The sequence below is a fragment of the Cylas formicarius genome, unplaced genomic scaffold (assembly GCF_029955315.1).
Source record: "Cylas formicarius isolate icCylForm1 unplaced genomic scaffold, icCylForm1.1 PGA_scaffold_3__17_contigs__length_32017465, whole genome shotgun sequence".
NCBI lineage: Eukaryota > Metazoa > Arthropoda > Insecta > Coleoptera > Brentidae > Cylas > Cylas formicarius.
This window is the reverse complement of record NW_026844326.1, coordinates 16307702-16320373: the sequence shown is the minus strand read 5'-3', so window position 1 is coordinate 16320373 and position 12672 is coordinate 16307702. Positions and strand designations below refer to the sequence as shown.

Here is a 12672-nt window from a genome sequence, read left to right as displayed (position 1 = left end):
GAGAAACAATAGGTAAAACATATTATTTCCTTTTTTCTTCCTTTAATGTTCCTTCATATAAAAAATTGAAGCTAAAAATATTGCATAAAAGAAATTACGGGAGATATTTAGGAAATAATATGGGGAAATATAGGAAAGTACGGGGAGCCATTTGGGTAATACAAGGAAATATGAAAAATGGAAGCTAAACATATTGCATAAAAGAAATTACGGAGACATTTAAGTACACATATGTTTACTTAAGCATGTTATAAAATTAAACACACTTTATTGCTGATATGTCATATACATATATGAAAAATTATTCCAGGGCATCATCCTCCGTTCATTTGTTGAATTCAACAAACTTTATCTTGGGATTTTTAGGGTTATACGATAAAAGGCATAAATATTAAGGTCATAGAAATATTTTCTCGCCTTTTTTTATTTGGCTTTAATTGTATTTTTTTTATGTATCGAGCAAATTAATTAAAGAATTCTACACCTGCCCTTTTCTATATAGGAACTTACTTACTTAAAGTAATTAAAGAAAAGGAAGAAAAATAAGAATCAAAATTTGCTAAAAAATATATTATTTTTGTTTTGTTTTGAAAATTTATTGAAAAATGGTTTAAGTATGTTTTTTATATATTATATATATAAAAATTAATTTTAAAAATTGGTAATATCCGGAAAATCAATTAGAAATGTGTGAAATATTTTGCAGAATCAGTGAAATCTGAAACCGGTGAAATCTTTGTGAAATCCGTGAAACATTGCGTTAAACCTGAGAAATCATATGGTTGTGTGAAATCAGACTTATTGATTTATTTTTCGTTTTATTAGGTTAAGATTGCTCTATGAGCCCAAGAAAAAAACTGTTCTGCGCAATATCTACGCCCAAATAAAAAAAAAAGGTATTAAATCTCCCCAATTCGAGATATATAGCACTAGCATATTAGGAAATTTAAATTTCATTATTTTGTTAACAAAATTAGTAGAAATCATCCAATATAATAATCACGCTTGCACTAACCTGTTTTCGTTTGACGGTCTCGGCCAACGGAGAAGGAAACGATGCCTTGCCTTCGTACTGATCCCTCAACTCGTCCAAGTACTTCACGTACTGCTCGCGTTCCTCTTGATCCTCCGGTACGTGCAGGTACGCCCGCCAGTGGCTGCTCGAATCGAAACCCCAGTGTACGGTGCGGTTCTCCAAATTCCGATGCACGTGACACACAAACTGCTGCGGCGAAAAACCGCCCTGACAGTCGGAACACTCGATACATTTGGCATTTTTGCTAACGTAAAGTTCCGGAAAGCACAGCCCGCTCGATTCGCCGAAACATTTGTGGTACACACTAAACGACAAGGCGTTCTTGCGGGGACGCAACGGTTGCGTCGCCTGACCGAAAAGAAGAGCGCTACAAAGTCTTTCGGCGTCGGTTTTCGTAATCAAACCGCAACTGGGCGCGCTGCTCGGCAATATGCCGTGGTTTTTAAGTACGTTCAATTGTTCGGGGGTGCAACGCGAGCAATAGATCTGCAATTGATCGCACTCTTGATTAATCTGCTGCAGACTAAACTCGCGCAGTACGGAATTCAGTACTTGGGGCAAACACAATCGTTTCTCACCGCCGACCACGAAACAGGAGATCGACTCCCCTTCGAGGATCGTTTCCGTGCGCTCGCTGCAAGACGTGTCCGGCGCGGCCAAGATCGGCACCTGCTGCACGGGAAAAGGAGGCGTAGGAGGGAATTCCTCTTCCTTGACCTCGGGAGACGCAGGTTCCGTCTTAGTCACCACCAGGGATAATCCGGGCCCCTGTAAACTTTTCGTTGCGCTATATTGATAGTTTTTCAAGACGCTTTTCAAGTGTGGAGTAACTTCCATCATTTCGATAAACTTAATTATTTCACACCACACACTTCCGTTATTATCATCAGTCTATGACCGTCGCAACGCATCGGAAGTTTTCGCGACAACGGTGACCGTTCTCTCTTTGTCTAGCGACGGCGATGACACTGATGACAGCAGCAGCAGCAGCAACAGCACGCAATCACCGCACATTTCTCACGTCTGACTGTGTTTGTACAACCGCGGCGAGCGACGACCGCGACCGGCAGTAATCGTCTCGACCGTAGACTGTTGCGAAACGCATGCGCAACGTACATCAGCTCGTATTCCACATCGAAATTCGCGTAAATAACCGGACAAACGGGATGAAAAGCACCCCGAGATCGCGACTCTCTTTTCTTGCAACCCTTTTATGAGTCTCGGTGCGTCCCTGATACCCTCCACCACCACCGGTCACTCAAAAAATCCGCACACACCCGACGAAAACCTTCCAACTAGACAGCCATGGCAGATGAGCTTGTTTGTAGAAAGTCCCGCGCGGTTGCCAAATTTGCCCCAGGATTTTTTAGTTCTTAAATTTTTTAGGAAAGACCTAAGACATAACTATTAGTTATTATAGTGGCCTCAGCACGGTAGAAAAGTGAATGGATTTTCCGCGCATGCCTCTAAATTTTACTCACCTCATCTGCACTTTGCGCCATTTTTTTTCTAACGAACTGTCAGCGGCTATCTTGGTTAGCTTGAAGTGACAGATATCAGTTAAAAACAAAATGACCGCACATGCGCATATTAAATGACACTTCTCAACATTTTTTTTTATTTATTTCACATTCGCTGTGCATTGAAAGCTGATCATTTTGTGCCTACCACTCTTTGCTAGATCGCAACAAACCGGGCCTAAATATGACGCCAATTATCAGCGTGTTAATAACGTCTAATATCTACGTTTACTAAGTAGGATACTGACATTTGCAACTGCTGCCGTCATAACTTGAGATTAGTTTAACCGCTGTATCTAAACAAACAAAACGGTTTATTTAAAAGCAATCAGTGTTTTCTCATTTTTGGGTTGAAGTATTTACTAACACAATAATTAAAACATATACACAGTTTAAAGCAAAACAGAATAACATAGGAGAAAATAAATTTAGTAAAGAGTTATCTATCACAACCCGGTTTTAAAGAGTTATAAAATAATATTGTTTTAACAATTTTCTAATATCTAAAATCTATTTTTAGCCATTGTTACCACTTAAATACAGTTCGACACCAAGGTATGAGCATTATGTCAAAGAAAAAGTTCATCGACTTCCGAAGGATCCAAATGGAAGAACGGTATAACCAGGCCCTAGAGCTTTTTTTATGTAGCTGTCATTTTGTGGATGGGACCCAATGAAGGAAACAAAATTTGAATTTAAATCTCCATGAAAGAGAAGAAAGCATCTCGAGAAAGAGTAGTTTATGTTTGTGGTATAGGTTCAGAATAAGGTAGAAGCACATGTACTTGCAATTAAGCGACAAGCATCTACATCTAAAGGAGCATCCTTTGATGACATTGACAAAACGTTTACTGTTAATTACATTTTTATTATTATGTGTAATAAATAATTATACCAAAATAGCCTTTCGGGTACCCTTTAAGATCAAAAATAGGAATTGCAAAGTTACTTTAACAAATACACAACTTTTATTTCGCGAGCTTGACAATCCGATGGTGAATTGGCAAAATTTCCTGCCCCGTAAATACTTGCTATTTTATATCGTACAACCTTTTGAAATCTATGTTGATTGTTGAAAGCTGAAACCAATTTTTATAATTTTACAATTTAACAATTTTTCTTTTAACTCGCAGTGAGTCAAAATCATCCTGTAAAACGTAGCATATTACTGCAATTACGAAATAGTTATATACCAGTGCATTAAATATCTACTTACCCCTTTTGAATAAATTTGGAAGTCGCATGATATAGCGAAAATTTGGTAGACGTGGCAAAAGCGCAGTCTAGCCGCTCCTCCCGCCGTGCCCCTGCCCACCCGGCGCGCAGACACCAGCTCGATCACGTGATCGACCTTCCCGTCAAAATAGGCGACTGGCTCCGGCGGCGGCGGCGGCAAACCCGTCTCGGTCGGGGCGCGGGTGGACGGGAGCTCATAGAATGAACAGCTCTGTGTCTATCCTCCTCTTAGCTCTGGAACAGCACGTGTAACACACAAGCCAACTTAGGCACCCACCAGCAGACGCGAATTGAAATTAATGAACAATTATTACCGTTTCAAATATTGTCCAATTATTGGCCGGTTTGTTCGACGATTTTATTTTATTTTATAATTTTAATTAAAAACATTTTATAGAATCGGTAACTATGTACATATCTACACTTTAATGCATTGACCTTGTTCGTGTTTTAAATTTTGCAGCCAATATGCAAACTAAAATTTATTAAAGACACCTGTTTATTTATTGCGTCTACTTGCTTCTACAGATTTGCCTCTGTGTAATTATCATAAATCTAATAAACGAATGACGATGGATTTTGATTTTTTAATATTTGGAACCTTTGAATGAAGAAAGTCCTCATGGAAAGGCTACTGTTCATATAGCTATTAGATAATGCAGTGACCCTACTACGATAAACAATGATGCGTATCAGGTGGTTATGATATTGTCATGGAGAAGGGACTGATTTTCAGTGCATGCATCTAACCAACTAACCTCCACTTAGAGTCATTTTTTTTCTAAACAGCGATATTCGCACACTTAACTGCTTTTTGCCTGAAGATTTAATAGGATCTGAACATATTTTAAGAGAATACTGCAGTAAAAATGCCGCATCCAAACCAATTGACGATCTGTGAGCGACCATGTTGTTTGTTGAAACTTCCAACTTAATTGGTTTTAAACGCATGTGCATGTTTTCTGATAGTTGCTGCATTACCAGCACAGGCCGGGCCTCCATATGCTACTATTGCATGCGCATGTCCTAAAATTTAAAACGCTGATCTGCACCTTGTACCTGTTGATTTTACGACCTGTCAGCAGCCATGTTGATTGTTGAACGGCGCAAGGCGTTATTGGTATAACGGGAGATTTGAAATTATCCACTCATGTGCACATTGAGTGTCCGTTTTCAACCTTTTTTTATATATATTATATTATTTATATTACGCACGGTGCTCCATAATACTTTTATTATGCACTCTTATTATTCGATCAATATCAAATATGTTTGTTTTATGTGTTCAAAATATTATTTTGTGTATGTCGTTTCCAAAAGAAAATAATTACTTCCTTAATATAGAAAGCACGCTGAAATTCATGACGGATAAAAAATAAGACATGTGCCGAAATAGCTCAGTTGGGAGAGCGTTAGACTGAAGATCTAAAGGTCCCTGGTTCGATCCCGGGTTTCGGCAATATTATATATAATTTTTTTTAACTTTTATTATATTTTTTTAATTTGTGCTGCACAATACATCATTAACATGGGGTTAAAACAATAACATCAGCATTTTTTGTTGGTTCAGACAAAAAGCTTTTAATGTGCTTATCGAAAATCCCTGCGTAAAATTAATGTAAAGAACGTATGGATTCAAAATTAAATTTAATTAACTATTACCGTAGATATTAATTTTTGTTGTAGTAGCTCTTTTTTAATTATAGATTTTAATCGGATATCTATCTTATATTGATACTCTGTAACATATATATAGATTTTTTCTATGTCTCAACTTATATTTGTTAATTGTAGTTTTGATAATAATTCGCCACAAATTAGAGCCGGAGAAAAAAATGCTAAATTATTGTATTGTAGTTCTAGTTAGAAATTTGCCGCAGGAAAAATTTCAATATTAATTTGATTTAATTTTGAATGATCTGTCAAAAGCACATCGAATGTTTAACCTGATGCGCCCTCTTCGGCAATTACGAAGAATTAAAAAAGTTTAATGGAGCTACTGGAAGCTTGCGTCGGTCAAATAACCTAAAAAACTAAAATATTGGCAGTTTTTGATGCGATATTCTAACATTTTGTTGCATTTGAACATTCAGTTGTAGTGCTTGGCGATTAGAAATATTTTCTAAGGTAGTTGAAATTGTTTTTCCAAAGAGAAGTCTTGCAAATTTTGGTCATTTGGTCACGATGCCAAAGTGTTTTGTGCCAGGATGTGAAAATACAGTAGGTGTACTATTTCCCAAAAACGCAGAAGTAAAGAAGAGATGGCTAAATTCTCTTGAGCTTGTAAGCATAGAGCCTGAGTCTAATAGCTTTGTTTGTCTTGATCATTTTGAAGATGATTCTGAAGGTAAACACGAAATTGAAAAATAAAAATCGTGGAAAGTTTGTCTAAATTTGTTTTTAAGGGAAAATCGGCGCTCTGCCAACTCGCAAGCCACCAAAAGAGCCTCCTTCCATGAAAGAAATTTCAAATATTGTGGTAAGTCAAGTTAAAACAGATGAGCAATCAACTATAAAGGTGAAAAATGATCCAGAGATGAAAGGTGAGCTTCCAAAACTGGTAAATTTTATATAAATTTTCAATTTTCCATTCTCAATTAAAGTTAGTTGCTTTCTACATCTGATTCTGGTTGTAAACTTCTTTTATTGGTGTTCACAGAGTCCAATGATAATCAGTGCCGATTGTGTTTAAAGGTTAGTGAAAACTGGACCAATATAAATGACAAGATTGATGAAAAGTACACCGTTAGCGATGCCATATCCATATGTCTTTTCCCTGTAAGTAATAATATTTCAACTAATTATTTTGACAAAATATGCAATTACTTCCAGGTTTTCGGCAAACAGGGTCTGTCAGAGAAAATTTGTTCGGCATGTTTGAGCAAGCTAACTGATTTTCTGCAGTTCAAACAAGTTTGTGTTAAAAATGATAAGGAACAAAAAAGCTCAAGTGGAATGATGATCAATGAATTTGAAGAATTCAGCGATGACATGTTAGATGATAGTTCAGATGATGAATATTTCACAGAAACCTTTGGAAATGAAGTACCCAAAAATAATAAGAGAAAAAATGGAGAACAAAGTGAGGAAACACCAAAATCTAAGGTTGCAAGGAAACAATCAAGTGGGAATGTGAAATCTGAGGTTGATGAAAGATTTGACAAAGTTGAAGAAGAGCTCTTAAAGGTAAGTATTGTTTGCACCATATTCAACAGTCAATTATATTACACATTTTAAGGTGCTCGAAGGTAATTCTTCTGAAAACACCGCAAATCATGACATTTCTACTATTGAACAAAACGATGAGGATCAGACAGATGAATGTGAGGAAATAATACTGGAAGTTGTCAATGAGGAAGATACACAAGGCTACAAATTAACCTCTACTACTTTGCCAATAATAATTAAGCCAGTTTCTAATACCACCAATAAAAAATCACCTAATAGTACAGAAAAGAAGGACAATAAGCTTAAAGCAGTGAAAACTTCTAAAAGTGATGTTGTAATGTTGCCCAGTAGCATAAAAGTGGAGGTAAAATAATTTAATATATGTTATAACATGGCATTACTGTTGTAATTTATTTTAAGGTTAAACATCAGTACAAATCACCTCTTGGAACCTTTGGGTGCATAATGAAGCCTTATGTCCTGGATAATGAATTTGTCTTAGCTGAGGGCTACATTTATGGTCATAGATTAATGAAAGGACACATAAGGTATATTATGTTCCTTCCCAGTTTAAAAATAGATAACATTTTATTTTAGACTCTTACATTGTTTGTATCCCAAATGCCCAGCCGAAGCTACTCAAAGTAAATTAGTGTCCTCTAGTGAGAGCAATTACGAAGATGAAATAACAGTTTTAAAATGTCACAACCATAAGCCAGATGATGCCAATGGACGAAAAAGGCAAATGTTCTTTCAAGTAATGAGAAAACAAATCCAGGATAACAAAGATCTCAATTTTAAGAATTTGTACGATAGGATTTGTAGGCTGTAAGTACACGCAAGATTGGATTATAAAGTTGGTGTAGTTGAACTGTAGATGAGCATTTTAAAGTAACCCCAGGATAATCCTAAGGGTTATGGAGTTTTCTGTTTCCACATCAAGAGTTTGGGATTTCTATGTCTCTATATTTTTAAATTTTGATTTTCATTTTATCATCCCACATATTTCCAAAATAAGATAATAGCTAAAAAGCTAAGTATATGCTTATTACTTTCGTTGATACAGATGGAATCAGCGTCGAAAAAAAAACGATTTTATTTTTTGTCTGTTCTCCGTTCTCTGCTCTCTGTCGACGCTCCATAAAAACGCAAGTAACTTGCGAACTGTTTGATCAAGAGAGCTGAAATTTAGCTCCTTGCAAACAGCCGACAGGACACATAAATGAAATACAAGAAGTGTCCGAAAAGTAAAGCTATCAAATTTGGTGCACCTATCGACCTTGGTCCCCTTAGGGAGCCTAAAATATTAAAAATGCATTTGCAAGGGTCATTTCTTTAAAAATCGTTAGAAATAACATTCTTTGAAAATGTACCGGGTGCTTCGGTAATTTGCAAAAAAAACTAAAAAATGGGTTTAAAGATTGGAAAGCTGTGTGTTAGTTGTCAGTTTCTTTGACATAGCCATTCCGGCCATATAGACAACTAAAACTTTTTTATTTAACATTTCCACATATTGTATAGGGTGATAGGGATATTTCGTACTATAATATAAAAGATAATAGTGTCTTAAACGTGCAGGAGGAATCCAGAAGTTTTGTAAAAAGTATTACAGTAGCCTGTGGAAGTTTCTTTCAAAAATTATGGCTAAATGGTGTGGATAGTATTATAGACTGCATCAAAAGCTACAATTTTTGTATTTACGGTTTTCGTCTATCACATACGCTGTTCGAGATATTTGAAATAATCTAAATGAAAATCATTCGCAATCTATAAGCGATGACCTCATTTACTATTACGGCGTGCTGTATGGTTTCAGGAAACAAGTATTTTCTCGAAAATCATTCACTTTCTAGGAAAAATTCGCATACCAGGAAACGTGGGAGAACCAGAGCTGTAACCTCTACTATTCTCCCTAGTCTATTTGAATTATGTAAGGGTGTGTCGTTTATGGACAAAAAATTTAAAAGATCCTCAAAATTTCCGTTTTGGTAGTTAAATTATTGGCTTCAATTGAAACTGTTAACAATGGTATAATTTGGTTTAAGTAATATTGTAAACTGAGTTGAGAGAGAGTTCATTGTTTATCATACAGAGTACGCGAGATATTACACAAATCGTTATATTTATCAAAGTTTGACCTAACTTTGATGTTTGGCGAGACGTGAAAGTCAATTTATACAGGCTGGATGCACAACAAAATTACATCGATTTTGCGAAAGTTACATAGTGGTCCGCAGGAGCACGATAGAAAAACAATGCGCTCCTAAAGGACAAGAAGTCTTTAAAATTTAAAGCTGCGTAGTGACTTTGTAGATTGCGCAGTGCACACCCGCGATTTTTTGAAAGCAATCTTGTTCACAATGCTTCAATATACTCATAATTTTTCTACTTTTGTTAATTGTACATGAAAAAAATCACTTTTGCGCTAATTTGTGTTTTATCACGTCTGTTGAAGTTAGATTTATTTGAGTAATAATTGACATTTTATTGGTTGATTTTATAGCGATACATCCATCAGAGACTTGGTCCCTTTAAAAACTGTTATAAATCAGCTGTGCCGATATGGTTCCACCAACAATTTCCCAAAGATTAAGTCTTTTAAGCAGCTGTATGAACAAATCGAGGATGCCTGCTTTAGTAAAATACATTATACTTTTTGTGGACCACAGTTTTATCAGGTTAAAAGGGAAACTCGAAATATATTTAGGAAAAAGTAACCATTTTCCTTTTTTAGGAAAGATTTATGGACGAGAAAAACGATGCAATGGCGATTGTTTTCGCCAATACCGAAATAATACAGAAATATTCATATAGTAAACTTTTATATGTTGACGCATCATTTCAGGTTTTGCCCGATTTGTTTCCATATAAGATGGTTACTGTTTTGGTTTGGGTACATGATAATGTAAGTAAAATATCTTTAATTTAAGGGAACAACTTGGTGGAACTGAAAATGCATTATTGCATTTGTATAGGTCCGCCCCTTTCAGAAGACAAATAGTGTTATATGTGAGGAACTGTATTGTTTTTGTTTTTTTTTAGTGTTATCCGATATTGTTCGCGTTTATCAATAAGGAGACCCAGGATATTTACAAGAAAATCTTTGGTTTCTTGTACAATGACTTAGCCAGTGATCTTAGACCTGACGAAATAGTCACTAGCTTTGAATCGTCTCTGTATTATGCTCTAGCAGAGACATACGTGGATTCGCACATAGGTATGCTTTTGTGGTTTGTGGATTAACAATATAGACTTTTCATAACCATAGATGTTACATATAAAGGATACACCACAAGGTCTTAATACATTTTTTAAAACTGGCAGTTAACATAAATGAACTTTGAGGGGTGCAGCTCCCATAGACATGTCAAATCTAATACGGTCAAATTTTTACATATCTTGGTAAAATAAAAAGCACCATTAACGATTTCATAAAATTGATTTCATATAACAATTTTTCTAGAGCTTATTTTGGTTAGCAGTACCTGCATTTTAAATTTTTATTTAAAAAATTGCTTAACTGTCAGCATAATTATTACAGCCTGTGGGGTTCCCTTTGTATATAAGGTCACTTCAAAGATATTTTTTATATGCAAAAAAAATCAACTAGGTACACTAAGACTACTGGTATGTTGCAGGTGGTGCAATTTTTTACTATGCCCAAAATCTATACAAGAAAATTTGCTCTTTAAATTTGGCAAAGGAGTTGGAAACTAACTCTTCGTTTCGAAACATATATCACATGTTGCTCATGTTACCCCTTTTACCAGTTAATACAATTATGGATGGACTGAGGAATATTGAACAATCGGCAGAAGACATGATCTTAAATCCCAAAACTTTTAAGTTGTTTGACCATGTCCGTAGCGAGTGGATATCAAAAGTGACACCAGAATTCTTTTGTGTTCACAAGTAATCATCTACCCAGTGCCACCTATTTATTTTAACATGCTGCTTTTAGTCTGGAAAACCGGATAAACGAGAACATAATAGCGCCTTTTAAAAAATTACGAGACCTGTTTATGATCCACAAAAATAAGTATACCAAGTATCACTCGCCCATTCTTCAAGTCATTCAAAAAGTTATTGACTTGGAGGTATTTTTACGGACGGCCTATTCCAATTCTTCGAAAAGGTCGTTCGCTAGAGACTTGACCAGCACACAAAAAAAGACGGTTTTGAGGGCTTGGAATTATATAGACAACCATCCCAAAATTAATATCAACTACTTCTTCTCGAAAGTGACTGGATATATTAGGCTAATGGAGAATCAGGTGAGGTTTTCGTATTGTAATGTTGACATTATATTCAAAGGAGCTAACATATAAATCATATTATAGACCTACATTGCCATATTTCATCTTTATTTGATTTTTTTTGTAAGTAGACTTTTAAACACGAGTAATTACACCAGTGATTAATCTATGTAATAAGGGTTAGGATTGAGGATTCTGCTATTTCTGTGAATTTATATATTAATTTTTTTACCATTCTTACATTTGAAGGTGTTATTGGTGATTTTGTGAGTGGAGAAGTCATTTCTGTTTTAAATGCAAAATAGAAATTGATCAAAAATAAAATTGTTGCAATAATTCTAATCTTTTTTTCGAAGTCACGAAATTTGATAGTATAAACTCGGGAGTAGTGATTGTTTTCCCATCCATATGTGTAAAACACATTTTATATCAAAAGAATGGGAAGGCAGTTTACCAATAATTGTTGTTTATGTTGTCCTGTCTTCTGTGTCATTGTTATTCTTGCTCAAAACTCGAAAACGAAAAATAAAAATTACACTTATTACTTTTATGTTCCAGTACAAGACTAAAAAATACTTGGTATTTTTCGGATAAAGTTTTTCATGTACATTTCTTTAAGGTTATGTGGAATATCCGTCACTGTCAGTCAAAGGCATTGGTTTGTCAACATCTGCCAAGTTGTTTGGTAAAATTAAATTACAATATTTTAATTAAACAAATCATAACAAAAATAAAATTAAAACTCCTCCCAGAACGTTGCCCTAATATTCTCAATGTAACATGATATTGTGGTCTCACACCATGTAGTGAAAATATCACTGTCAATTAGCAACCTGTAATTTGTAATAATCAGCTAAGATACTTTTTTTGGGTATTATAAGTCCTACTATATTGTATATGTGAATCGAGCAACACTTGTTTTGTAACATGCAAAATATTTTTAGGTGTGGATTTGGGGTTTCTATCAGTACCAAGATCCATTGGATGAGGAATTAATTGATGCAACTAACTTCGTGATAGAAACGAACGATTTAGTAGAGGAAGATGTGGTAACTCATGAGTCCAATGTTGAGCTAGATGAATCAGATTATGAGTGTGCTAAATCGACAAATCCCAATCAAAAAGTAGGTAGAGGTAGAACTTTTTCCAAACTAGGTGATAACTACTGTACTTTTGTTTTAGACCAAAACTAATCAAGATCAGCCCATTGTAATGGAAGCAGTATTTGATAAAAATGGTCAGGTTATATTACAGAAAGCTTCTACAAAAAATTCGTCAGTTGACAATTTGGAAAATGTTTAGTTGTAGAAAAATAAATGTTTTTAATCTATTCTGTTTTGTTATCTAGCCTTTGGAAATTATCTTGACTCGACTGTAATGTTATATTATATATATTATACCAAGTGCTACTTAACTCTTATGGCCTCATTCCTGAGCACAGCGTTAACAATGGTGA

General features: G+C 35.2%; 2 protein-coding genes and 1 non-coding gene across 3 annotated transcripts in view; 2 read left to right on the top strand and 1 right to left on the bottom strand.

Moving 5' to 3' along the window:
* LOC132699839 (ski oncogene) overlaps nt 1-3009 on the bottom strand; it is a 183050-nt gene extending 180041 nt beyond the window's left edge. The window contains exon 1 of the mRNA XM_060666765.1: nt 1016-3009. Within this exon, the coding sequence (XP_060522748.1) occupies nt 1016-1876 (861 nt within the window). The 5' untranslated portion in view covers nt 1877-3009. The remainder of the gene's footprint in view (nt 1-1015) is intronic.
* Nucleotides 3010-5178: 2169 nt separating this feature from the next.
* On the top strand, nt 5179-5251 carry Trnaf-gaa (transfer RNA phenylalanine (anticodon GAA)). The gene has a single exon. It is a non-coding gene; the product is annotated as a tRNA-Phe (tRNA).
* Nucleotides 5252-5797: 546 nt separating this feature from the next.
* Nucleotides 5798-12546, top strand: LOC132699933 (uncharacterized). The gene is made up of 14 exons (XM_060666926.1): nt 5798-6139; nt 6198-6335; nt 6452-6570; nt 6625-6978; nt 7031-7324; nt 7381-7508; nt 7558-7788; nt 9464-9638; nt 9695-9865; nt 10003-10177; nt 10599-10872; nt 10922-11234; nt 12161-12340; nt 12399-12546. Exons 1-14 carry the CDS (start codon nt 5977-5979, stop codon nt 12516-12518), a joined length of 2835 nt encoding a protein of 944 aa, XP_060522909.1. The 5' UTR covers nt 5798-5976; the 3' UTR covers nt 12519-12546.
* The last annotated feature ends 126 nt before the right edge of the window (nt 12547-12672 follow it).

What these genes read in the sequence shown, in the direction of transcription:
- LOC132699933 (XM_060666926.1), top strand. Translation starts at nt 5,977, where the DNA reads ATGCCAAAGTGTTTTGTGCCAGGATGTGAAAATACAGTAGGTGTACTA. An exon ending in TTGAAGAAGAGCTCTTAAAG is followed by an intron (nt 6,979 to 7,030) that starts GTAAGTATTGTT and finishes ACACATTTTAAG; the next exon opens with GTGCTCGAAGGTAATTCTTC. An exon ending in TTAATGAAAGGACACATAAG is followed by an intron (nt 7,509 to 7,557) that starts GTATATTATGTT and finishes ATTTTATTTTAG; the next exon opens with ACTCTTACATTGTTTGTATC.